Source organism: Chlamydotis macqueenii, chromosome 1, assembly GCF_036417535.1.
Source record: "Chlamydotis macqueenii isolate bChlMac1 chromosome 1, bChlMac1.mat, whole genome shotgun sequence".
Lineage (NCBI taxonomy): Eukaryota > Metazoa > Chordata > Aves > Otidiformes > Otididae > Chlamydotis > Chlamydotis macqueenii.
This window is the reverse complement of record NC_141556.1, coordinates 60,061,302-60,088,259: the sequence shown is the minus strand read 5'-3', so window position 1 is coordinate 60,088,259 and position 26,958 is coordinate 60,061,302. Positions and strand designations below refer to the sequence as shown.

Below are 26,958 nucleotides of genomic sequence, written 5' to 3'. Positions count from 1 at the left end.
TTCAGTAGCTCCAGGCAGCTCCCTTCTCAAGTGGCCTCTATGGTGAAAGCCCTCAGAGCTTGTCCAGAGGCACCTTGGCCTTCCCTGATTGTGAGAAGAAATCTTGAGTCACATTAAGCTCATGGGTCTCTATTCCCACAAGATGCCGCCATGTGTGCGACATCTGCACGGTTCCTGTTGCAACAGCAGCATCTTGCAGACATGGCCCAGGCAGTGCAGGTGGGCTAGCAGTACTAGTGCTTGCCCTCAGCTGGTCCTGCCATTACTTAATTTCCTGGATAGGTGTCCTAACTTGCTACGTAGCAGCAAGTATCCTGGGCACAGTGAAAGCCTGGCCACTGACTCTGCTCTCCCACCCTCTCTTTCTCTCCCTCTCTCTCTCTCTCTGTTGTGCTGTGTTTGACAGGAACGTCTTTCGTAAGCTGCTTGCTCAGCCGGAGAAGGAGAAGAGTGATATTCTGTCACTGGAGGAGATCCTGGCTGAGGGGACAGACTTGCCCGACTCGGCGGCGGCTCCGCTCTGCGCCAGCCGCAACAGCAAGGCCAAGCTGAAAGCCCTGAAGGAGGCCATGTACCACAGCGCTGAGCATGGCTACGTAGATGTGACTATTGACATACGAAGCATAGGTCAGTCTCAGTGCCCTCTCTCCTCTCCTTCAGGGAAGGGACTGTGATAAATGTGTCTCTCTTGATGGGCCGTTGCTTAAAATGACCACAGTTCCTCAACTGTTGTGGAAGCAGAAGGTGATGGGGGAATCCAGCAGGTTCCCAACTCATTTCGGTACCACAGTGTACCCTGCTCAGGGGCCGCTGACACTTTTCTGTAGGACAGGGTGGTTTCCACCAGCAGCCACCCTCACTGCTGCTTGAGCAGTTAGCTAAGGCTCTGGGGCAGTGTTCAGCTGCTGTGGGGTTCTTCCAACAGTTCGTCTTTTACACTCCACCATAAAGCAGTCCACCATTAAAACATCTTTATTATCTGAGGTTTGTGAGCCTCTGAGGGCAGGAGCAGGGAACTGGCTTCTCACTGTGCTGACTGTCCCAACGTGGGGCTTGAACATCGTACCAGACTGCTGGGAAGTTGCTTCTACCTGTGGGGGAGGGTGGTTGGGTGGCGGAGAGGGGAACCAGTCTGGACTGTATGTTTACCATCCCCACTGATCTGCATTCAGAGAGAGTACCCAGGTACCCGGCATGCCTCTGCCTGGTGCGCTGCTCCAGCCCTGGAGACATCTGGCGTGGGTCAGGGCACGCAGTGGTCTGTGCAGACAAAGCACCGGGGCAAGGAGGGAGACGAGAGTGACAGGATTGCTCTCCAGTTGCTGGACATTTGCTGAAGTGGAAGGAAAAACCTTTTATAGCCAAACGCCAGGCCTGCGTTTCCTCCCACTCAGTTCTGCAAGAGCAGAATCTAGGTCACCTCCAGCCTAGTGCCTGCAGAAGTAAATTAGCTTTGTGTGCCTTCTCACTCAGTGCATGGGAGCAGTTGCCTTTAAATTCCTGGAGAGTGGTTCTGACTACTTGAAAAGGCTGATCTGCCCAGTGCTATTTAGGGAAAATAGTAATGATCAGGAGAGGACATGGGATAGTGCTTTAAGAAAGTTTTAATCTGAAGACCACCAGTTTGAATCCAGGTGGGTAGTGACCAAAATAATTTTTTTACCATTTAATGTCTCTCCAGGGCCACATTCAAACAAATGAGCTAGTGTAAATCTAGTTTCCAAAAGGCTTTTGCATCACAGAGCACCACAGCAATTACCACAAATTGGCAGTCTCAGCAGAGAAGCTGAAAGCTAAATGAGCAGAGAGACCAGTGTCTTCTCTTAGCACTTGGAGGAGATCCTCTGTGCATTAGATCTGGGATGTCCTGATAACCACCAGCCTTCTCAATTGGAGATAAATAGGAATTTGATTTCTAGGGTTATTTGACAGCTTTTGCTTAAAAACTTAAGATTAACATTACAAAAGGTAAAAAAGCAGAAGGGCACATCCTTCTCTGAAGCTGGCAGTGAGCTCTTTCCTCCATCCATAGGTGTTCCCTGGACGCTGCACACGTGGCTGGAGTCCTTGCGCACATCCTTCCAGCAGCACCGACGACCCCTCATCCAGTGCTTGCTAAAGGAATTCAAGTCCATTCAGGAGGAAGAGTACACAGAGGAGCTCATCACACAAGGGTTGCCTCTGATGTTTGAGATACTGAAAGCCAGCAAGGTAGGATAAATGATGCGTTTTAAAGAAATCTACTTCATTCCCATCCTGTAAGACACAAAGCTTACAATAATGTTTTTGCATAGCTGTCCCAAAGCTTGTTTAGACTGTATAGGATTATTATTATTTGTATTATATATCTCAGATCTTTTTCACTGTGGAAGCATGGGTTAAAAACACACAAGCTACTCACGTCTCCTGCTAGAACAGCTTAATACTGATGCTAACAGTAAGCTGGAGAGACAACAGACGCTGATGCGTAGTGGCGAAATTAAAGTCAAAAGGATCACTGTAGTACGACAAGAGATGTTGATAACCGAACCAACTCAAAGAGTCATTTTACCTAGCTTGTTTTACAGGACTGTGCAACAAAGCTAATATTCATGTTTGTTTTGGGTTTATTTAAGGTCTCACGTGACTTTCTCTTCCCTTCATGTGGGATTTGGACTCTTAAACTTGTGGGGAGACTGGTTTCTACAAGCACACAGCAGGATGATTTTTTTAAAATCTTCTGTGTGAGTGTTTGTACTTGCAGCCTCCCCAGACTTATTCTTTCAGCTGACATTTTCTTAGCCAGACAAATCAGACTAACAAAGCCTTTTGAGGGGAGGTACCATTGACTCTGGAAGTATAATAGCAAAGGGGATGATCATGGGGCAAGCAAGGAGAGGAAAATGTCTTACCTAGTGAAGGCTGGATACTTTTAAAACTTGCTATAACCAACATTCTCTTCTCTGCTGGTCCCCTTGACAGTGAGTGGCTCCCAAGAAACGCCCAGTCAGCTTTACTGTTACCAGAAAATCATTTTAGTGATGAAAAGCATAAAAAGGATTTGATTGCTGTTCTTTTTCTTGTGCACTACAACAAATGTTGGTATGGTCTTCTAATTGTTTAAATGGGAAGTAAGTAACATTTCTCACCCAACTCTATGTAACGGCAAGGAGCAAATATTTTTTAGCACCTGCAGCAATAACCTAAACCATATGAAAAGTGAAGGGGTTCTGGTGCTAAATACTAAAAAGTTGCAGACTTAGTTCATCTAGGGAAAGCCTACATGGATTTATTTCTTGTATCCTGCTGCACGAGAGGGCTTGGACTACAGTCTCAAGCAAATCCTAACATTTCTTCCAGCAATTGTTCTGATTTTTGTTCCCACAAGCCTTCCCTTTGGGATTAGTTTGTGTTGGATGGACATTTATGGAGAATATTTAAGATAGCTTTTAGGAAATCATTCCAAATCCTAGGATTTGCAGATGCCTTGTTCTGAACTTGTTTGAGTTGATGCATTTTCATGCAGAAAATACCAGCAAGGTGCTATTTGGTTTGAAAGCTGATATGAAACTAATCGTATTGAAAACTTAACAGAGATTAAGTTTAGGCCTTGTAATCTAGGATGAGGGGTGGCTTTAATTGCTCTTCTCCTTGATGTCTGATGCCAAAGCCAATGATCATCATTAGAATAAGGTATTTACATAGGATTTTACCTTTGGAACATGGCAAACTGGGTCTTCCAGAGTCTTTTGTAGGAGACATGGAAACAAATAAGACTGCTACCTTCTGCTTTGGGTTCGCTTAAAACCTAAAATGTGGAGAGGTGAAACAGCTGAAATACCACCAAAAAACCTGACATGAAAAAGAACAAATCTGTGCTGATCTTTATGCCTGCCTCTGGGCCTAGGGGAGTTGCCTATCTTCACTCTTCATGAGCATGCATATTCACAAACACACACACATACCCTGCTTCATATTCTTAGAAAAATAATGAATCATTCTGGGACACTGTAAGGGTTTACAAATTGTCTGCAAATGGCATGAGTTATTGCGTCGGTCTTGTCCAAATGGCCTCTCACAAAGCTCTCCCAGAAAGAAATGAGGACAGACTCTATGCAACCCTTTGGAAGGAATCAAAATAAATTCAGCTGTAGGAGATTGAGCCAATAAAAGTTCTCCCTGGTCACTCTATAGAAGGCAGCTGAGGAAAGCAGAGATTCAAAGGATCTTCTGTTCCCCTTCTGTGGAAGGACTGAGGGCAGAGACTGTTATTTATATATACCCACAGAATGGAAATCTCCTTTAAGTGATGCAGAAGCGGCTGTAACTGTGGTTCACATCCCTCTCTTTCAACAGCAAATTGTAAAGCCCTGCATCTTGTAGAGCTGTGGGGAGACGAGGTTGATTTGCTCACATGGACATCCTTTTCCCTGTGGGCTGGGAACTTTGAGAGAGATTACAGCTCTTGCTAAGCATCACGGTCTGGCCCAGTACATTTCCTTAATGAGTTTTTTTCAGGGAAAAAAAAGAATAAAATAAGCAACTAGGAAGCACAGAACCACTTGGCTGATGTAAGACAAGATGTCCCATTTGCTACATATTGTGATGCTCGGTATATTTTAAATTGCATGGCAAGGTGCACCTAACAGAAATGGCATTTTGCATTCCTGTACATAGTTCCAACTATCCCATAATCTCAGAACAATTTACAGATATTAATGAGTTGAGATGTAGAAGATGATCTTATCCTTCCTTTACAAACAGGGAAACTGAGGTAATTAAACAGACAGATTTTCAGTGCCTCGTAGAGTAACAGTCGCGGCTTGAGGAGCTGTGTCAACCTGGATAAGCTGGACAGCAATTTGTAATTTGAGTAATCTGGCCAGAGAGTAAAATGGTTTAGAAACACAGAGTGGGTCTCAAAGTGGGAAGCACGCCTTCTGCCCCCGCCTTCTACTTTACATTGTCAGACAAAATGTTCTTGAAGGTTCCTAGGCTGTGCACAAAGGCCAGATACTAGAAAAATGAAAAGATTAAAGAAAAAATAACCAATACTTACAAGAACACCATCAGATGTAAGGAATCACTTTTATCTCATAGGTATTTTTTTAAATGCCTGTTCCTAGAGGGTCCAGCTGTGAGGGTTTCTGTGGGAACTCTGCCACCAGCCAGCACTGATGCTGGTGTCCTGCAGGGTGGCACTCCATTCCTATTTATGTGCTGGGACACTGACAATAGAAATAAAAAAATATGCGTAAGTCCTGATGCTGGAACACTGAATGGCAAGAAAAATTGGCAAATCAGGCAAAACTGGCTAAGCTGAAGCCCCTGGTTTTATTGCCTCTCTTCAAGCTGTGAAATAAGCAGGGAAGAACAGTGAATAGATTGAATGTTGGTTGCTCGCTGCTGCACTAAAGCCCTGGAGGAAGACTTCTAAAAGCACAAATGAAGGTTCGATACCCAGCTCGTGGTGGCTTCCAGGGGGACGGAGTGCATTCATTTCCTTTCATGCCTTTAAATGCCTTTATCAGCTGCACCATTGAGAATTGGATGGAGAGTGGAGAAGTGGCAGTATTTCCATGCTGGTGAGGCAGAGCTATGAGAACAGGCAGAGAATTGCTCTGCACTTGCTCCCCCCACTGTTCCTGCTGTCGCGCAGTGAGCTTGGGTCCTTACCAAACCAAAGACCAGAGACGAGGTACTCCAGAGAAAGCACCATCAGTGCAAAAGGACACGGAGAGCTCAGTTTAAGGCACTTTCCTAAGCAAAGCTCAAAACTGGGAAAGCTCTGACACTAAAAATGTCAATGATGTGGTGGATTTGGGCCATCAGATGAGGAGGTAAGGCACTGCCATTCTGGGATGGATTGAGTCGCTGTGGCAGACAACCACAGAAACAAAGCCTGCTAAAAGTGGTTTGGACAGGGCTGCGTGAGACAAAAGCCAGAGAGACGCTTCTGGGAGTGAGTAGCCCTGAGCTAAACTTTAGCTGCAGCGTAGAGCAGAGTTGAGTCCCTCAAAGCTATGATGACACTGACGATCTTGTTACAGAAGAAGGATAGGAAGATAGAGCCAAATTTCTGCCTGTTGGAATCTGTGTTGTGCTCTTCGTGGCCTGTGGAAACCCCCAAACTTCTCACTGGAAGCTCCCCTTTGCCTCCAAACGAGATTGACATTTGCTTTGCGTGAGCTTGGCTCTGAGCTGGATTGCCCTCCTGGCCCATGGTGGAGGACCATATTTGTCTGAGGAGGGCTGGCCACAGCTTGGAGATTGGGCCGCCCCAAATAGAGACTTTTCTAAAGGAGCTGCATGGAGGCCGCACCCCAGATCTGTGGGCGTATAGTGCCTGAGGTGGTGCTTGCAGGTCAGCTCTTCTGTTTTTGCAGGGAAGTTCTCTTGAGGATAAGGTGCTGAACATATGGGATGCTTCTTTGTCCTCTGTGTACGAAAATCCTGGAGCTGTTTCAGTTTGATCTTGACATTTCCACAACCTGAAAAGAGAGAGGCTCACAACCACAACCTTGGAAGTTAAACAGATCTGGCCTTTGGAGGAGGTTGGTTTTAGATTTCCACTCCGCAGCTCAGCGTGAGCTTGAATTGTCATTAAAATCACCCAGTTCCATCCATGCAGAGGAGCCAGCACCATTGCCGGTAGTATGAAGTTATGAGCCAATTTCATCCACTGCTTCTTCTGTGTACGCCAATTTAGATCAAATTGTCCTTGGCCTAATTTTTTGAGGAAAAAACCACAATCTTTTAATTCCAAATACTCTCTTACAACTTTGCCCTTTCCCCCTGTAGTATGGGCGAGGAGCTGCTATTTGCCATTACTTTGGATCCTTTATGGGCACACATCGCTGAAGTGCATGTGTTAGTCCACACGTGCATTGAGCACACTTGCTGAAGCATTGTCTGAAGCTCCACCTGACACTGGACATGCTTCATCCCAGGAAAACCTGGCTTAGGACTACAAGTATTCCTGCTAGTGGATGGTCCAAGACAAAATCAACCTGAAAAGTCATGGGACTGGTCCTTCATTGCCATTCCTCAGTTGCATTCTGCAGCTTTCTCTTCATCCTTTCCATCAGTAACAAGGTAGTTTATTTTAAATTTAGCCCATTAGTGAGGTGTTGATCACACTGCACAGCCAAGCTTGTTGAAAGATGCAGGAAACTCCTTTGCAAAGATGTTTCCTCAGAATTTAAAAACCTACAGAGTTTCATAAACTCTACAAATTTGCATTGCTGCCCAGAGGCACCTGTAGAAAGCTGCAGGGGTGCGCAGACTCTTTTGGAAGGCTGAACTGTTTGAATAACAGCCATCAGTCTGGTGTTGACAGTCATTGAGAACAAATAACAATTCAAAACAATAAGCAGTTTTTAAAATTCCAGAAGGATTCAGGCATGTGAGCATCTTGAGAAGCCTGGCCTATACTATTTAAAAGCTGAAGTACTTTTTCAACAGTGACTTAGCCATTTAGAACCCAAAATCTTTTAGAAAATAAAGTTTAGGGGGTTGTGTTTTAATATATCTTTTCAGAAAGAGCAGCATGTAGCCTCTGTCACAGATGCAGTAACTACTGAAAAAAAAAATTTCACATCTCCAACAAACAGGAAGCAGAAGGAAAAGCTGACATACCTGCCTGCTCTGTTGCAGCAGAATGTTCAAAAGCTGGCGCTTGAAATGGGTGGCCTGTTTCTTTATTGCTATGGTCTTTCTGGGCTTAATTCCTCTAAAACAAATGTCGGGAGAGGTCCCTCAGAGAATGTCAACACACTCAACTCGTGACTCTGTTCTACAGAGTCGAGGCACAGTGGTCAGCAAACATCTGCTTTTCCCCTAGGTCTGCATGTGACCTAGGAAGTGATGTTGGAAGATGAAGGAGCTAGAAAATTCCCCTTTTTGTCCCTTGCTTTATGATGGGCTGAAATGAATATTTAAGATGGGTTTGAGTGAAGCTCTGTTTTGCTATGTGCAGCCAGACTGCTGTGTTCTGCAGGAAGGGCTTAGGTTGGAGGGGAGAGGTGAACCCAGGCGCTGGGTCTTGCTCAACCCCTAGAGGAAAGCCCTCCCGTGGGAGAGCGCTGTGCATGTTTCTGCCTGGAGACGGATCAGGAAAGACCCCTGGATGCTGGGTGAAATTTTACTTCCTTGTTAAACTGCTTTTCAACAGAAAATTGAAGTTTTACTATAATGACAAGTTTCATTAGAATATTTGTTCTCCACATAATATTTTACCATTCTTGAAAAAAAACCCCACCTTAAAATGGAGTATTTTGGCTGACGACTGAAATTTTTTAACTGAAGAAAAATGTGGACTTTCTGCAGAGCAGACAGACACACCAAAACCTGTGCTAAAAATAACCCTGAAGATGTTCCAGGATGCTAAAGGGTTCCATGGAGAGGCTAACGCCCTTCTGCGTGTCAGCTAGCACCCAGCCTGTGCTCAGTGACTGATCTTTTGGCTGAGATTTTGAGTGATTTCTTAACACAGGCTTCACTGTTTTCAAGTAATTGCAGTGATCTGTAATGTTGCCCATTGTCATTTGTAGTACTTCTGTGTCTAAACAGTTCAGAGTAACCAGGACGCAAGTTATCCACACATGTACGTCGTGCATTCTCCATGTGAGATGTGGACGCCAGGTACCGAGTGGCATGTTAACAACAGTGTTAACCCTGTCTCGTGTTTTCATAACGCAGATTCAGCTTCGTACTAACACAAGTTTGATGGTTTTTTTTTTTTCTACCCCTGTCTGCCTTCTAAAATGTTTCCCTGCCAGAGGCAGGAGCCGTTTCTTCATTTACAATAAATAAATGCCATAGATGTGACACCTGCCCTTTTCTGGGTTCTCACCCAGGGACTAGACTGTGCCCAGGGATCTGTGCTTTTTACATACAATGCACAGCTGTGATATAAAGAGCCTTTTGAACGGGAGGCTTGGCAGCTTTCCCAGAAGCTAACTGAAGAGTCCATTTGTGCCTTACCTGTGATTAATTCTTTTCCATTTGTATTTGCAGTGGAAGGACTTGAGCCCAGCACTAACAAAACCCATTTTGTTACTCAGTTCACTGCCTCTAACTGTATCTCCAACCTCCTGGGCTTCACTACCTTTGCAACTGTTGACTAATATTAATTATGTGTATTCTGCTTAATCATCTTGGAGTGACCCTCTAAACTGGCATTTAATCAGTTTTGAGGCAGCTGGCAAAAGTGAATTATGCTAGAGGACTGTAGCAGAAACACCTAGGCAAGGATGGAAAAAGTTCAGGGAGATGGTGAAGAAAGTCTCATACATTTTGAGTGCTCAGGGCTTGGGGGGTCTGCAAAAAGCCCTCTCTGTTGCTTCACTCTTCATCTGCTCTTTCTGGGAAGAGGCGAGCATACACAGAGAAATAATTCAAGGATATCCCACCGTGTCGTGGAAGGAAGTTCATGGATGAGTCCTCAGTGGGCTTGGGTACTCTGAAACTCTGCCACTGCTGGAACAGCTCTTGGGGACCACATGTGAGATGGGTGACTAGAAACAGCGCTCCTGCCACTCTGCATTTAGCAGAGAGTTGGGTCCCCCAGCATCCTTAGGACCAGGGAGGAGAAAGATACCTTTGCTAGCGCCCTTGTTCCCTGAGCAGTGTGGTTTCACTGCTTGCTGAACAGGCAGACACTGAGCCCAGAAAAATAAATGTGTTACTTTTCTGCCTAATGTGGTGAGCTTTTGGTTTTGGGGCTTTGTGGTAGAGGAATTTGAGGGCTTGGCACACTTAGGTTAAAACAGTGTTAATGGGGCTGAGCTGGTGAGGGTGACATCAACAGAAGGAAAACCTAAAGTACTGTTTGGGATTTCAGAGGCAAAGAAAAGCAGCCTAACTTGTTACCACTGTAGAGGGCAGCCACATGGCGGTGGTGGGGTATCTATAGGCCAGTAAGGAGAACTAGACATTGGGTTTTGAGCGGTCCAGAGAGATGTGGTCTGGGAATCGGGGAGCCTATGAACAAGAGGCAGCTGAAGCAAAGTGTTGTGAAAGAAGAGCGAAACCATAGCCTAACTGCTGAATCCAACCTGAATTTTCCTCTTGAGAGTTTGGAGCATAGCCACCAAGATGACACATAACTTCTACAGGTACTGGAGAAAACTGGCTATGTATTTCCCAGCTGTGTCCAGTACCTTGTAGGACCACATCCCAGAATGGCTAGGCTGGGTTGAACCAGGTAAGCTGGAATGGAGCACGTTCTCCCAGGGTATGTGCCAAAGCCTGGAGGAGCCTTTCTTGAGTCCTGCCACAGACCTTCATCGGATGGAGATTCAGGAAAAAATAGCCCTGCACTTCCCACCCAGGTCTTCACTTCTTTTCAGATGAATAGACTAGTCATCTCTGCTCCAGCAACTTGAAAACCTTCAGCTTTGCTTCAAAAGAATTTATGAATTCCCCTCGCAGTTCAAGTGCATTCACCAGGAGTGGGGAATTCCTTTAGATCTCTGTTGAAGAATGCTTGTAAGTCAGGAGACCGCTTGTATCTACAAAGCAAAGTTGCTTGCTCACTGACCAGCTCTCTGCTGGAAGCACCGTTTCCCTCAGAAGATTCCCCGTTGTTCCCTGTTCCCTCTTGTCTGTCTGTAAACTACCCCATGGCTAGGTAAATATTTTTATTATATCCTATGCCAAGCTTTCTTCTAGAATATGTGCATTGGCTCCCTTTGACTGTGAATAAACGCCCTTGTCTGAAAGGAAGCTGGCCTCGCTCCAGATCTCAGCCTGGCACAGCCTGGCACGATGTTTTCCAACATCAAACTGTAGCAAGAAAACAAACTTTGGTTTGCTCCTCCGCTGTTAATACAGCCGCCCACCACTGCCGCAGCAAGCTCTCACAGCCGTTCTTTCACAGTCAGCTGGTAGGGTGATAAGATAAACAGGGAAGAATTATCCACCTCAGTCCTTTAAATGTGGTTACCAGGGTTACCAGGATGTGGTTACCAGGGCAGCTTCCGGGCATGGGTACTGTGTGAAGGGGAAGGTCGAATAGGCTGGACATGTCATCTTCTCTGCTAGAGCAATGCTGATGCTCCAGGTCGTGGACTCTTGCCGTTGTTCCCAGTTACTTCACAGGCAGCCCAGCTCAGCCCGCTCCAAGAGCAGGATTTGGCTTTAAAAAGCCACTTTTTTCCCCAACTATCCGGTCGCGGACTGTCCCTTTGACAAAGCATCCCGTTTCTCTCTCCTCTTTGCTACCCCTTTCTGCCTGGCTTATTCGTAAAAGCCAGCAGAGGCTCTGCATGGAGCAGACCCAAGGCCACAGCCCTGCGAGCTTGGCTGCGTGCGGGGTGGTGTGGGAAGCAGGCTTGCTGTGCTGCAAGAGCTCACCGCTCCCCTCCCTGTATCTCAGGGAGAAAACTTGCTGCTGTTTGTTAGCAATTACTCTAAATGAGCATGTGCCTCAGCTTTCTAGCTGTGCAGATTTTTTAGTCTTTTGGTGGCATGCATTGTAGGTATTTAATGTTATCAACAGAAGCTAAAGGTTTCCAACCTCCTCTCTGCCAAATGAGAGCAGTGTCCTGTGTTGGAGCTCTAAAGCTCTGCAGTGCATCCAGCCACTGTCTGTTTGATGGTCCTGCTTTCTTTGACACACCAATCCCAAGATCTTTCCTTTTTTGTCTCTTCTCCGTTTGTCTCATCTCTGTTCTGTGTCTTAGGGTTTTCGAGCAATCTCTCATATGAATGTATCACATCTTGAGCTAATTAGAGCTTAGTTTACACCAAGTTTTTTCACAGGCTTGTGGGCAGTCAATGGCAGGGTGGCTTTATAATGGGCTTGTATCTGCAGGCCACAGGGTTCATGCCCCATTGGTGACCCAGGGAGCTGGCAGTGCCTCACCTGTGTAGGCAGGCTCCCGTGGGGTTGTCTGTGTGCATGACCCTTTCATCATGCTGGTTGGAATTATGGGCAGGGATCCCCTTGTCACACCTGCATGACTAGGTTTGGCCCATTCTTCCCCTGTCTTGGTGCATCTGGATGTCCCGGTATGCGGTGCTGTGGCTTGGACCAGTGAGTGAGATCTCCAGCTCCTAACGAGGTGCTGGCTGGTCAGTACCCAGATTTTCCATCACCATATTCCCACAGGCACCCCTGGAAGGAGGAGATGTGTTTTCTTTGGTGATGTATCTGTGTGTTTTAAAAAAGCTATTGCCCAGGCACAGCTGTGGCTGGAACTGCTGCCTCCATGGACCCATTAAAGCCACAGTGGCACAGACTGGAGCTGTGCACCCCAGCAGATTTCAGAGGCAGCTGCCAGTAGCTATCCGCTTTAGTGCAGTTACTCTGCTTTTATTCACTGTGGATAAAGGTGAGCATTGTTCTTCCAATTATGCCTCTCCTCTCCAGAAGCTTCCCTCCGCTCTGAACCACGGAATTATCTCCATCCTCCATTGTATTTACTGACTTCTTAGCATCTGCCGGATCCAACTGGGAGCTGCCCTGCTGGTAATCAGCATCCCCTCGGACGCGCTCCTCCCTGACTGACTCAGTCGGCCGCGATGCTTCGGCACAGCCCTTCCGAGCAGAGAAGCAATTGCTCTTTCTTCCCTGTCTGTCTAGAACTCTCCCCGCCGAGCCCTCTCGGTGGCTGAGTCACTTCCTTCTTTAAATCTGGCCTTAAATCTTCCTTTTCTCTTCTCCCTGTGATTTCAGTCCCTTTGTTAAAGCACTTTGCAGAGCTCCGGCTGGAAGATACTGAGTAGAGAGATGCTCCCAGTGCGGGATGTCCTCCTTGTCTCAGAGCCATGTTGCTGAGCCCCTCTCCGAGGGCTGATCTCTGCGCTGTGCTAAATGGTGTCTCTTAGTATCAGTATTTCTCTTATCTTAGCATTTCATTCAGTGCTACATCTGACGTAGTAATAGGAGCCAACTCCTGCCTGCAGGCGAGCACGTGTAATTTCCTTTGACATCATCCTGTGCCTGTGAGGGCTCAGCTCTACACTTTTCCCACCCGGTTTGATTAGATGCAGTAAGGGAGTCATTACAGCATCTCTGCCACTCCTCCTCACCCCTTGTGGGATTTAAGGAGCACCACTCTTAGGACTGAGCTGAAATGTGCTCAGAGAAAGGAAAGCTTGAATTTCTGTTCTCTAAGCCTGGAGATATTCTTAGTGCAACATCTACACTCCTCGAATTTTTATATTAAGATTATGTTTCTCCCTTACCTGCTTATTTCCTTGGCCTTGGACCGTCTCATATGTAAGTGCCTCACCTTTTTGCAGTTTCCTAGTGTGGAAGGGAATCGCCAACCAACAGAGCAGTTAAAAAACATTGTCAGCAATTAGCCACATGGCACCATTGAACTTTGCTAGACCTCCTCCAGTTACCAGCAAAGAGTGGGATAAAATTTGCCAAAGCTTTTAAATCCTGTTTTCGGCTGTGACTCAGAGAGTTAAGCACTAAATGCATTTCACTGTCATTGCAGCTTAGGCGTGTGAGTACTCAAATTGCTTTGGTGCTTGGGAAAGCATCCTCAAAACTCATCTTTAGTGTTGAAATGTGGCTGATCTTCAGGTTTAAAGTCTAGATTGGGGCTGCCATCCTCATTCAGAATTCATCAAGACATAGAGCCAACAATTGGATATTTGGCCTCATAAACATTGTTGAAGATACCGTGCAGGGACTTCAGTTCCTCTTCTGAGTCCTGTCGTGTCATGAGTAAGGTGCCTTGCCCCAGAGTCTCAGCAGAAATGGGTAGAGCCAGGGACCAGACATTGTTCTGTGAAGGTCTGGTAGGGCTTCTTCAGGACAGTGGTGCCCAGGCCAGTGCCAGCGGTGTAAGAGGACATTAATGAAACCTTTGAGATTCAGTGAGGAAATTCTGAGACAGGCTGTGATGCTTCAGTCACTCTGCAAGGGAGGGTCTGTTTGTGAGACTGTTGCACTTAGGAAATGTATGGCAGGCTGTGCATTTGTATCTGTTTGTAGCTCTGCGTTTCTAAAATGTGACCAATGACCATTTTCTAAAGAGCAACAAGAAGTTATTTTCCAGTACAGTAACTTTGCAAATTAAATGAAATTGCTATTGTAAAGTAGCTCCGTTTCTACAGAGGAGACAGGGGCTATGGAGTTTGTTGGGGAAAGAAGACCTTGTGTCCAAGAAGAGGACTTTTCATTTTACCCGATTCCTACAGGAGACGTAGCAACTGTGCAAATGAGAATTGCAGTTTCTAACAAATACTGATAATCCTCAGCTCTGTTTTTTTAATAAACCTTCAGTAATCACGTTTTTTTTGGCTTCAAAACAAGCAGCTCTTGTGAACAACATAATGTCTGCCTTTGCATGCTTATCTTACATTGCATACTAAGCTTATGTTGCATGTATTTGTTTTGTTTTACTTAGAATGAGGTGATCAGTCAGCAGCTCTCTGTCATTTTCACTCATTGCTACGGACCCTACCCTATTCCAAAGCTTGTTGAAATTAAGCGCAAGCAGACCTCTCGCCTAGGTAAGCATGACTTGAAGATCCTCATTGGTTCTCTAAGGAGAGCTGTGGGAAATCTGTGTCACTGGCCGGGTGGTTGAGGGTACACAAGTCAGAGAAAGACCTGAATTTGAAAGGCAGAACTAGAAAAAGGAAGGGCCCTGAACTTAGCCTGACCTGAAATTCCCGCTGAAATCAGGAGGGTCATCAGGTGTGTTAGAGTAGGATTGTAAATCTGCAAAGATTTGTCTATGTTGCTAATTAGGTTGGGATCTGAGCCTGGGGCCCAGAGCCAAATGTCTGTCTGCATCTCAAACTGCCGTGGCTGGCTGCGGGTGATGCCGCGGCGGCACAGCCCTCCCAGCCCCGCTGACAGAGCCTGGGTTGTTTTAGTGTGACCCAGAGAAGACCTGAGCGATTTTCCAGGACCCTCTTCCCCTTGGCACAAAGACTTCCCCAGAGAGGGAGAGGGGCATAACAGGGTATAAATGAGCATGGGGCCCTCCAGCGTCCAATCAGCTGCAGGTTGCTTTGGGTAGCAGAGCTGGGAGGCTGTGCCAGCTCCTGTCATCTCAGCAAAAGTTGTCACAGACTTCAAAGCTTTGAATTGCCTTTGTCTGAGCTCCACATGGTTGTCTGGGAGGCTTCTGTCTCAGGCTGTCCAAAATAGCTTTATGGGCTTTACTCATTAAAAACAATATCCTTTTATGCTATTCTCTTCTTTTGTCAAAACAGGAAAATATTCTGTACGTTCACGACCTCTGCCAAACTAAAGTTATTGGCTTTTTTTTCCCTTCTTTTTGTGATTCTAGATCCCCATTTTCTCAACAACAAAGAGATGTCAGATGTTACCTTTTTGGTGGAAGGAAGACCATTTTATGCACATAGAGTGTTGCTGTTTACTGCATCGCCAAGGTAAAATATAGAAACATTTCTGGTTTTTAACAAAAAATAGAATTTGATTTTGTGGTTCTGCTTTTTTTTTTTTTCCCCCTGCTGTTAAGATTCTTTGAGGGCTAATGGCCCAATCTTAGTTTTTCCTAAGCAGAACATCTCAACAGCTTGTTTCTAGTTGATCCGCAGGATGTTTAACAAGTGCCCCCATCACTAGATTCCCACCCAGTAAATGATTAATGCTTCTGGCCATGCATCTGACTTCATTCAATGGAGGCACACTTGCATGGAGCTCGTTGCTGCATCCAGCTCTGTATCCTACAGGAGTCTTAATATTTTGATTCTTAATGATCATTTATCCTGTGAGTGGCTAAATCCTGCCTTGGATCAGTGTAGGCAGTCTCCAGGAAAACCAAGCTACTGTCAGACAATTCATTGACAGCATTTGACATTTTAAAAATAAAATTGAATAACTATGAAACGTATCATACTGCATCCAAAGGCAGTATTTATAGTCTGTTCCCTGTGCTCAGAAGGCTGGACGTGGGTTACCCAGCTCAACTCAGCCTTAACATTGCCGTGGCTCACAAACCTTATTTGTATGCAGCTTTATAATTAAAGGTGTGCAAATTTAGCTGGCCCTCCATCAGGGTTTATTTCAAGATGTGGCAAGGGCAAGCCAGTGATTTTTTGGTAGTTTGAGCAATGTGGGAATTGATGCCAAACGTGCTGCAAACCCACAGCACAGAGTAAAGAGATTTGCATAAAGCAACTGCAGTATCTGACCCTGCCTTCAATTAAAAAAAAATGGGTATTTTGGTTTAGAGCTTATTAGTAGAGGTACAAACATGTTTCAAACTCCAGCTTTAACCCTACTAAATTGTGTTCATAATAGAATTTGACACTAGTAAAAGCAAATCAATTGCTATCCGTATTTTAATTAACAAGATGCAGTTGTAACATAGAAAAGGTTACCATCCAGCAAATGCTGATCTTGATAGATAATCCAAGCTTTGCACTACCACTAGAAGGTCAGATGAATTATCAAAAAGAGAAAATACAAGGGCAGATGTTTCTGACAGTCCATTTCCCATTTTCACCTTCTAATCAAATGGGAATATCTAGTTTTGAGAAGTAGGTAGCTACATATGTATGTGTGTCTCAAATCTGCAATTATTAACTTAAAATGTGTTTTTTTCCTAAAACTTGTGTCTGAATTTCAGGTTTTGATAATCAGAGAAAAGCAACCTATCCAGTTTTCTCTCCTGCCTCTTCTTACACAATTGTATTGAGCCTGCATAGAAGCATTAAAAGTCTTACTATAATTGTTTTAATGTTTTTGTTTCAAAACAAACTGGATTTTTAAAGCATCATAGTGAACATAGGCCAAAATTTATTTCCTTCAAAAAAGGTGTACAAGTTTTAAATGTTGCAGGTCTTCCTAAAAGATCATTTTGCCTCCAAGAAAAAAAAAAAAGAATAAAATTATTTTGTTTTGTAATATGCATCATTACAATATCTGAATTTCCTGTGTACATTTTATTCTATTGTGATAGTAGATGTATTTTTCAAAAATTTCAAAATGAAATCTTCTAAAAGAGAGGCTTCTTCCTTTTGTTTTGAACTCTGTTTTATGTCAGTGTCTGAATCTTGATGCTTTTCGATGACAAATCTATTAATTTCAGTGTACTGTTTTTGCAAGAGCTGATACTGTCCTTCCACTTTGCCATACTTTTTCACAGAGGTAATTGGGCTGGTATTTCAATCTTGCTCCTTTTTATTTAGGTTTAAAGCACTGCTGTCTAGCAAGCCCTCATCTGATAGTACTTGTATTGAGATCAACTACGTGAAGTACCCCATCTTTCAGGTAAAGTCAATTTTCACATTGAATTTGAATGGACGAGTAATAGGAACATCGTACACGCCCTGTACAAATTAGTACATATGTACTTGATAAACATGTAGCTCAGAGTAGTGGTTTCTTGAGCACAGGCTTAATTTCCATTCATTCACTAAGGTGCAGAGTGCTGTTCATTGCAAATGTTGTGCCTGAGCAGATACAATCACATGCATTTCACTTATATGAGGTATGCAGACAAAGCAGTGCATGTCAAGGTAAAGCACTTGATTCTTTTTTCTCATCTTGGTTCTTTCTGTATTTAATGGACAGGCTTGGAAGAGACAGTTCATTCCCTTCCTTAGCAGTACTGTTCAATCAATTTTTTTCCACGAAAATACAGAGCTTGCTTTCTGTATTTGTAGCATGTACGTGTATATGCTTCCCTTCATTCGAGTCAGAGCTCAGACAGTTCCATGTACTGACTGTTACTGCTGCAGATAATTCCCAGCTGCCTACAATAACTTTAGGCTTGCTGGAAGCTCACTGCAGAGGGATCTTAGCTGGCTCATATTACAGTGCAAAGCCTCCCCCACTCTTTCTTATCGTCCATGCGTGCCCACACACAGCTGGGTGAAGGTGGGAGTGCCATTGCCAGGGAAGAAATAAGGGAATACCTATTATATATGCTGTATCTTCCTGATTCAATGATGTACTAAACATACTGGAAAATAAATTGAACGTTCAGAATGAATTAATCAATTTCCTGCAAACTATTTGGAGCTCACCAGAAAGTCCGGACAATGTGGCTGGTGAGGACTGAAATGTTAGGCTACCTGTGAGAAGGAAACATTGAACTGTGCAGAGAGAGTATGCAAATATATCATGAAATCAGGAGATTTGGGCTAGTTTTACCTACAAAGCTTTGGTGGTGTTGGAGAGCCTCGGGTATTGCCCGCAATCTTTACATCACCCCCCATTCCTTGATGTCCTGGATTGCTTTTTATAAACACTCCCTTTGTTTTATTACAGCTGGTTATGCAGTATCTTTATTATGGAGGTGCAGAGTCACTCCTGATTAAAAACAATGAAATTATGGAGGTAAGAGACATTTATCTTAATTACAGCAGGATCAATGCTAAGTGATCTGTGTACCGTTCACCCAAGGGCATGTGGCCATTGGGCGAGATGTGAGCAATCCTGTAAGAGCCAGCAGTGCCTCACTCGGAGCGCCCAGGCTGTCTGCAGTCCTGCGGGAGACACTCAGTCTCCTTCTCTGCCAGTTGCCCCTTATAGTCACTTTTGCCAGTATGAAGTTGACTGTCAGAGAAGAAGTAGAAAAATTATGATCATCATGCAAAAAAAAAGTATCTGAAATAAAAATATCTAGTTAGATGCTTTGAAAAGCTCTTTCAAGGAAATGCAAATGTGGTATTGCCAAAATCTGGAAGCAGCTCCTGGCAGCAAAGTATACTATCCTCTCCCTCTCTCAGCCTGACAGGTGAGGTACTCTGCTCCACCTAGGCTGGTCAGCTTCTCTCTGCCACACTCTTACTTTTGGCTCATTAGCTCAGGCTTACATGTCCAGACCTATTTCAGCAGCTTAAAAGCATCCAGTTTGATTCCTCAGGAGAATTCTTGGGCGTGTACTTGGCTTTAACGCTGGGAGAAAACCCACTGGAGTCACAGTTTAGTTCAATTTCAAGCATATGACTGTCAATTTTTCTGAATCAAATCTTAAGCTGCTCCCTAAGATAGAGACTTCTTTGCCCCTTTCTCACTGGATGTAAAACATTCAGTGCTGTTGTGCCCATTTGCAAAAGCCAAACGAAGCTGGCTGGAGCTGACTGAGCCTTCAGCGTAGGCACGCATCCACAACCTGTATGGGTGTTAAGTCATCCTCCTCCAAATACTTTGTTCTGTCATTGCCAGCTATGACCAGCCTAACAACTCCCAACTGTATAGAACTTCGAGACATTTGAGCAAATTCTTGATAGTCATTCAGGGATTTTTCCTGTTGACAGTCACAAATTATAGCAACCAAAAATAATACAGGACAGTAAATACGAAAATCAGAGCTACTTAAACAGCTCTAAGCATTACTGTGTGGATTATAGTCTGCCACCATAATGTTTTATTGTTGCCTACATTACTTAGTCTGTCCCTATGACACTACTGTCTGGGGCATCCTTGCAAGGCTTGACTTTTACCAAAGTACTGCTATCCAGAAACTGGGGTACGAGTGGCCAGGGTGATTCAATTCTGATGGGTACTGGGACATCTCTGCCAACCCTGCTGGCAGCCAGAGGATGGTACCAGTCTGGACTGAAATTGTCCCTCTCCAATTCAGGCAGTGGATTTTTAACTAAGTGTACCCACACTGACTTTTCTCAGCTTTATAGGAAAAGGTCACTGATTCTCTATTTTGCTCATAGTTTTGAAAGAAGCTGCTGAATTTCTAACCCTTTCTGAAATAAGGAGTCTCAGAGTAGGCAATGCAACAGCTTTATAGAGATGCATGTGTTACCACCTAGGCAGTTAAAAAGCTTGTGCTGCAGTTCAGCTGGCTGCTTGCTCTACTTTTGTGACATCTCAAAACTTCTGTGACTCAAGAATGTGTGACTGATTGATTGATCTGTTGATAACAGATCTCGCCACGGTTCCTCAGTTTAAAGTAATTACAAACTGCTTGAGCCACAGAGGCAGCTGGAATAGGATTTGGCTTTATCTTTCAAAACTGCATTTAGCAACTTGCCTTATTACAAATATGATAACAAGAAGCACCAGAAATACTCCACAGAAATCTTTGCTGCAACTCATAATTGGGGCCAGCTGGCTGCTATCACATCAGCACTGCAGATTTCCATCACTTGGATTTATTTATGGGATTAAAGTGGAGCTTGAGCGGACTGCATAGAAGTCAGAATAGTGTCATGGAAGTTTCAGGGTTTGTCCCCCAGTGCTTCTACCTAGCCGCATGAGAGCCCTTTTGGGATTCACAGGGTAGCTTTTTGTCATGGAGCCTTAGATGATAAGAGCCGTATAAATCCCTAAACACCTTGGCCTAAGAGACCTGGCTGGGTTAAAGCAAGGTGTCAAGCAATGAAGAACCCCAACTGGCTTCCTAAGCCAGAGCAGAGAGCCAGAGGTGATGACCTACCATAGAAAGACAAAAAAATGAAATTCTTTTTCCCAGCCGTAAAAGGACAGAAAGGGGGCAATAGAGGAAATCCTAGCACTACTGAAATCAATTGGAGATCTCAAAATTTAAGCCATTTTCACCCTACAGGCTTCAGGTCATGCCCACAGTATACAGCGGCATGCAGAGGTCCCTAACGCGGTGACAGTCCAGGTAGCATATCCGTGGGGTAGATGCAGAACCAGAGAGGTCAGCTCAGCTCGAATCCTGATGGCAGGAGAGCTGTAGTAGTGCAGCGATACAGGCACGTGACACAAACATGAGCGTTAACTAGGCAGCGCCTCCTCCCATCTTTGCATCGTATCCCGCTGTGCACCCGCTCGTTGTGGTAGCGTGGAGCCAGACAGTGTTTCAGTGCCCATGGCCCAGAGGTGACCTTACTGCTGCTCATGAGCTAGAGCAAGGAACATATGGAGATCTGACTCCCTTTCCTTGAGCCTGCTGAGGTGACAGATTTGAGGTTTATTGCCTCTCTAAATTTTGAAGACAGCCCAGGGTGGTCATCATAATCTAGTTTGAATTCCTGTGTACTCTTGGTCCTGGCCCTACTGCTGGCATCTCCACATCCAGCCCAGGTGCTCTGTTTCAGCCAGAGCTTGGGGAACAGTTGAACCAGAACCATTTTTCTCCTGGAATGTAATTGCATATGCCTCCTTGCAGAGGCATGTTTGCAAAGTGATCAAAGACTCACCAGGCTGCCATTCTCTTTCTCTCTCACCCACCGAAACTCCGACACCCCACCCCATTCAAAGTCAGCATGTGGACCAGAGCATCCTGTGGTGGCCTCTCCGTGTACAGCTTTCCACAGTGTGATCTAGAGGGGACTGCAAAGCAATCAAGCAACCTTCTCATTCTGTTTGTCAGTACTTTCATGCTAATTGAAGCAGGGGCAGAGAAAAAAACATAATGAAACAGTAAAGAAGCAAGCTCTGATTCTGTATAGCTCAGCAGTTCTGACTATTTTTTCCTTGCCTTTTTTTTTTTTAGCTTCTCTCTGCTGCTAAATTTTTCCAGCTTGAAGCTTTACAACGACACTGTGAGATCATTTGCGCAAAAAGCATTAATACAGAAAACTGCGTGGATATTTATAATCATGCCAAGGTAAAAATAACCACATATGCTTGCATGGTCTGTTGTCATGCTTGTAGGTCAGTTTTATGCTACGTAGTGATAGCTTGTTATGTATTTAAGATTTGTTATTTTCTAGGACTGAGTGGCTAATGGGTACCTAATACAGTGACAGTCCTAAATCACGTAGTGTAAGAGCATCTGTGGCAACTACTCACTCCCTTCTCTAACTGCTTCAAACTCAATTTGAGTGTACCCCCATGTGGCAGACCTATTCCTTATCGTGGCAACTCAAGCTGCTGAGTTACTCAGCGGGATTCACCTAACTGAATAAGACACCTCTCTTTTACCTTCCAAGCTGCATTTTCCCTTTACAATTTCCTGTTTCCTCCTGCCTGAAGCCCACTGCGGTGATATACTCAATGCTGGTGACAGCTTGTCAATATATAAAAATGCTGCTTTGACAAAGTGCAACATGTCTGAGCCGTGCAAGGGTGGTAATGAGAATTTAATGTCTTGGAGAGAAGAGATTTGCAGCTTCTTATTGGAATCAAATTATTTACTTAGCTTGTGAAGTGGCCTAAGTCATTTGGTATAAAAGCATAGCATTTTTTGACCTAGAAAACCTATTTTTGCTCATTGATGGAGGTGGTTGCCACATTCATTAGTTTCAGTTTTTCTCCTCCTCTTGTGTGCTTAGTAGTTGGACTTTAACTTGGAAGATGGAAATGATACACAAATAGTTGCAATGAAATATTTTAAAAGCATTCCTTAGATGATTTTTTTCCTATAACTTACATGGTCTATATGAAAGATAAAATGATGCAGCGTGGCACGGAGCTTTGATTGAACAGAGTAATCCTGCAGATTGCTCCAAACCCCTGCAGATCTGACCTCCATTCCCATCATCAGGTGTTTCCTACAGAGAGTAGCAATGTTAGATCTTGATGTACAGGCAATTAGTGTTTGAAAGAGCGTAAAGTTCCACCTGTAAAATGAATGAGAAATGAGACATTTCTGCAGGTCTGTTTATTGTAATAGGACAAAATATCAACAGTGCAGGAATCTTTTGAGAAATATTTGATTTTTCTTCTAGCTCATATAGGAACTTTTCAATTTACATTACTGTTACTAAAAGTAAAATTAATAATTTTGTTTTAAAATGACGTATTTTCTTTGATTTGTGAAGCGTGGCTGTTATTTGCATCCTGATTGACGAATGTTCTTACACCAAGCTTTAGACCTGTCTCAGGAATTTGTACACTGCTGATGCTGGGACTAAACAACCCCAGTGGCTGTATCCAGCTCTTTGTTTGCTCGCAAGGGCCTCAGCCTGCAAGTTTTCTGTGCCTGCAGTGGAGTCAGTGGAAACAGTGTACTTCAGAGGCTTTTACGTCTGGGGTCATGTTTGCACTGACCTGGGCAGTGCATTGCAGAGATAGCCGAGCTAGCTGTGAGTGAGATCTTGACTTCTGGAATTAGTTAAGCCACATGACACTAGAGCTCTGCGTGGACTAATTTACCCTCCTTCCAGTAAATTACCGGCGCTGTTTCATACTGCTATAGCTAGAAGGTTTCCAAGACCTGAACTACCACATTTAAAGCTAGTTCATTTACCTCTCTACTACACTGTCTGCAGAGCAGATAAGATGCTCCATCTTTTTGCTCCCAGTCTGTGTGATGTGCAGGTGGTTAATCTGAGCAGAGATCATTCTGCCCAGAGTGCTCCCGTCACACAGTCACTTTGTTTGTTTGTTATGTGAATATGAGATAATGGTGATAATGGTATGTGGCGGAGGAGGCCAGATGGTCTTGATGAGCCAGGGGAGCTCACAGGCAGTTCAAGCACAGCTAGCCAGCCAACCATCTGCCTTTCCATGTTGCTTTCCGAAGTGTGGATGAAGCTTGTGTTAAACCGCAGTGAGGATGGGAGTAAGGTGAGCAGGCACTGAAGCCAGGAACCACCGCGTCAGCCAGGAGTAGGTTTTGAGTAACTTGCTCCTGTTGTAGGTCCTTTCTAGTCCTTGCTACTTTGCAAGCTCAGCTGCACCTGCAGGAACTCAGGCGATGCTGAGACCTGCCTTTCCAGATGGGGATGTGCGAGCAGGTAGGCCCAGAGACACGTGGAGCACAGTCTTTGTCATCGTGATTGAGAGAAATATAGGTGAGCTGCGTAAAGAGAGAAAGGTGGTGAGCTGTGTAAAAGGAGCTGTAGGAACAAGAGATTGAGACCTTGCGTTAAACAGGTGAAGTACTGGTAGGAAGGTGAGACGATGTAGATTTGGTCACATTTACAATGTAAAAGCTGCATTGAGAGCATTAGAATAATCTGTGGCCTCCCTACGGGCTTTCCGTTCTTAAAATCACATCATCTACAAAGGCAGTCATTTGATTAGTATCACTTTAATGATTTCATTTTTCAAAGCCTTTGTCACTGTTCTCTACTTCCAGAAAGAAATTAAGTAACTGGACAAATTGGAGAGTTACAATGGTGATTGATTAGTTACCACTAGATACCAGTTGTGTTTTACATGAATGCCGGCAAACTCCCAGCAAAATCATTTGGAGTTTCAGTTACATGCCTAAAACACTCAGCACTCACACAGATTACAATCTGGGACTCAGAACAGTCCGGAAAAGAAAGAAAAGTACATTATTTCCTCAATGTCGTGAATATATTGAAATAATGAATAGGGATGAATGGTGTTTCAGAGAAGAATACAGATTCACACATATGCTGTCACATGCAGGTGCAAAATAATGCACTCATAATTCAATGAAAACTTGCATGGTTTGAAATCAAGTTGAAGTAATTCATTTTCCTTAGGAAGACAGATCCTGCCTAGCCCTAATCTGTTTTGACAGGGTTTTCATTATTAATTTTTAAAAAATTTTTTTAGCAATTGCCATTCTTAGTTCCAAATGTGATTTTAAGGTGATGCTGTGTAGTTGTTCCAGGCTGGACCCAAAGCTATACAATGCCCCAGCAGGTCTGGCCTTTCAGGACCTTGCAGCCAGAGGTTCCCGCTTCACTCAGAGCTCAGACCTAGCAGGAGCTTACCTGGGCAAGAGGACGGGCTGAGCACTGCCCTCTACGCTTGCCTGGTTTTTAATTAAATCATGGGAGACAGGCAGCAGGTGGTTACCAGTATGGGTCATCCATCAGATGACCAATGTGGGTCATTTAAGGTTTGCTCATACATTTTTGCTCACACATTTAAGGTTTGCTCACACATTACAGTATCCCTATTACCCAGATGCAGTGTACAGCATAAGGGGAATACTAACAACCCCAGACCGCATGCTCTACAAACCTCCATTTCTCCTCCAAAGATTCTTCAAAGCATGAAATTTGCATAACGGGTTCCTGCAGTCATGCGTCCCAGCCTTGATCTGCAGTAAGTTGACCCAAACCTGTAGGTTGAGGGTGTAACTTCAACCATTAAAATCATGGTTCTCGTGAACTCTGTGGTGAAACTCCCACCAGTTTCCAAGGCAGCAGATCTTCAGCCCTGGAAGTTTTTTCCTGAAGAATCAGGGCCTCTTCACATGGAATTGTGACCAGAATCATCAGTGTAAAATACTGTTTGATTAACTCCTTCCCCTCCCCACATATATATTCCTATAAGTTGAACTGTGCCTGTCTGAAAGGCTTAGCTTGTGTATTTGTTTGCGTGCCGCTCTTATGCACTGTATTTGTTCAGTGAGTTTTATCAGAATGGTTATCTTTCTCTAATTTCACTTCTTGTAGTTTCTCGGAGTCACAGAACTATCTTCTTATTGTGAAGGCTACTTTCTAAAAAATATGATGGTCCTTATTGAAAACGAAGCTTTCAAACAGCTGTTGTATGACAAGAACGGAGAAACGTCTGGTCAAAATGTACTACAGGACTTACAGAGGACGTTGGCCACAAGGATTCAGTCAATTCATTTGTCTTCTTCAAAGGGCTCCATTGTATAAAGCTGAGGAAGATGGTAACCCTCCAATAAAGACCCTGCAAGTCTGCTGTTGCAGTTGCTTAAACCTGTTGCAGTTGCTTAAACGACTTAAAAAAAAAAATTTAAAAATTCTACTTTGCATCCAAATAGTTCTGTGTTGGCCAAAGGTGCTGCGCTGGGGCTGCAGCCCCGTTTGGATGAGGGAATGCAGAAAACAAAGTTCCTCCCTGTTTTTGAGCAAACGGGGTTCAAGAATATCCAGTGAATCGCTGTTGTACTCAAATTGCGAACACACACACGCAAACACACACACACATGTGGAGCTCAACGCCAACAAAAGCCAGAACTCACATCAGTGAACAGCAGAAGCCTCTGCCTGAGCGGTGGTGCCGGGGAACACCTGAATTGACCGATTAATCATTTAAGGTGGATTTGTTTCAGTGTTACACATTTAAGAACTGTATCTATCCCGGAGTCCATTATCTCGTGCATTTAAGAAATGTAAGAACTGTTATTGCTGTCGAGCAAAGATCAACTATATTAGAGAGTGGGTAAGACTGTTACAGCTGAGGAAATATACTGGCAGATTTTTAGGGGTGGGAACTTTTTAAATTGTTCATAAACAATAACGGGGTGGCCTTGTAGTTTAAAAACTATTTCTTAAGCTTAAAATTTCATTTTGGAAAGAGCTGTGTTTGAGAATCTATGTAACATGTTTTGGTTTTTTTAAATGGTAAAATGTACATTGTGCAAACATACATATGATCAGGTTTTGCTTGTATTCTTTCCTAGGGTGGTATAATCTCGCCTAACAGGCTATGGTTACACCAAAGAGGTACATTACCCAGACTATCTCTAATACAGTGGGGGGGGGCAGGAGAACTGCATGCTACTCGTGATTTGGGGTTAAAAACAATGACAAACTCAACATGCATTTGCATGGTAACTGTACCTGTGAGATGTTACGTTTGTGCTTCGTTTCGCCAAGACAAATGCAACGTTACTTCTTGTCAAACTTCATTTGTGAAATTAGCCTATTTTTTAATTTGGTGCGATTGGTTGTGATATGATAACCCTGGAGACCCTTCTCGAGATGCTGATTTCTCTTTGTTACAGAGAAGTGATAATAACAAATCTTTACTTCAGTAACGTGTCAATACTTCACTACTGGCCAGAGATTGTGTCCGAGTTAGACTTTTTTAAATTATAATTAAATATGTACTATAGAATGATTTCTCACTGTATCCTGAGAATGTATAGGTTATCTACAATGCAGGGTTTGGGTGGGGTAGGGTGGGATGGGGGGCTGTGATTTAATGTCGAAGCTTTGTTTATTTTGCAGTGTATTGTTAGCAAGACAAATCTGCGACATGCCACAACATTCCTGATGCTCTGTCTCTGAAAACCACAGCAAGAAGTAGGCAAACATGTTGCCTTCTTCATGGCAAAGTGACATTGATATCTTTATTTCCTAACATGCCGTTCAGAAACTGTGCCCAGTTCATAGACTGTAGAAGTTTTATTTTGACAGTGCATGTTAACCTCTTGTTCTTTCGTTGAAGTATCTACGTCAGGTGCTCTTCCATGT

At 44.0% G+C, this 26,958-nt stretch overlaps 1 protein-coding gene across 2 annotated transcripts in view; it reads left to right on the top strand.

Annotated features, from left to right (window-relative positions):
* ABTB3 (ankyrin repeat and BTB domain containing 3) overlaps positions 1-26,190 on the top strand; it is a 174,444-nt gene extending 148,254 nt beyond the window's left edge. The window contains exons 10-18 of one of the 2 annotated variants that reach the window (XM_086740138.1): positions 407-627; positions 2,033-2,211; positions 8,551-8,622; positions 14,352-14,457; positions 15,246-15,348; positions 17,113-17,194; positions 18,197-18,265; positions 21,351-21,464; positions 25,183-26,190. In XM_086740138.1, the coding sequence (XP_086596264.1) occupies positions 407-627; positions 2,033-2,211; positions 8,551-8,622; positions 14,352-14,457; positions 15,246-15,348; positions 17,113-17,194; positions 18,197-18,265; positions 21,351-21,464; positions 25,183-25,392 (1,156 nt within the window). In that variant the 3' untranslated portion in view covers positions 25,393-26,190. The remainder of the gene's footprint in view (positions 1-406; positions 628-2,032; positions 2,212-8,550; positions 8,623-14,351; positions 14,458-15,245; positions 15,349-17,112; positions 17,195-18,196; positions 18,266-21,350; positions 21,465-25,182) is intronic. The other variant, XM_086740137.1, reaches the window with a different exon arrangement.
* Positions 26,191-26,958: the final 768 nt, after the last annotated feature.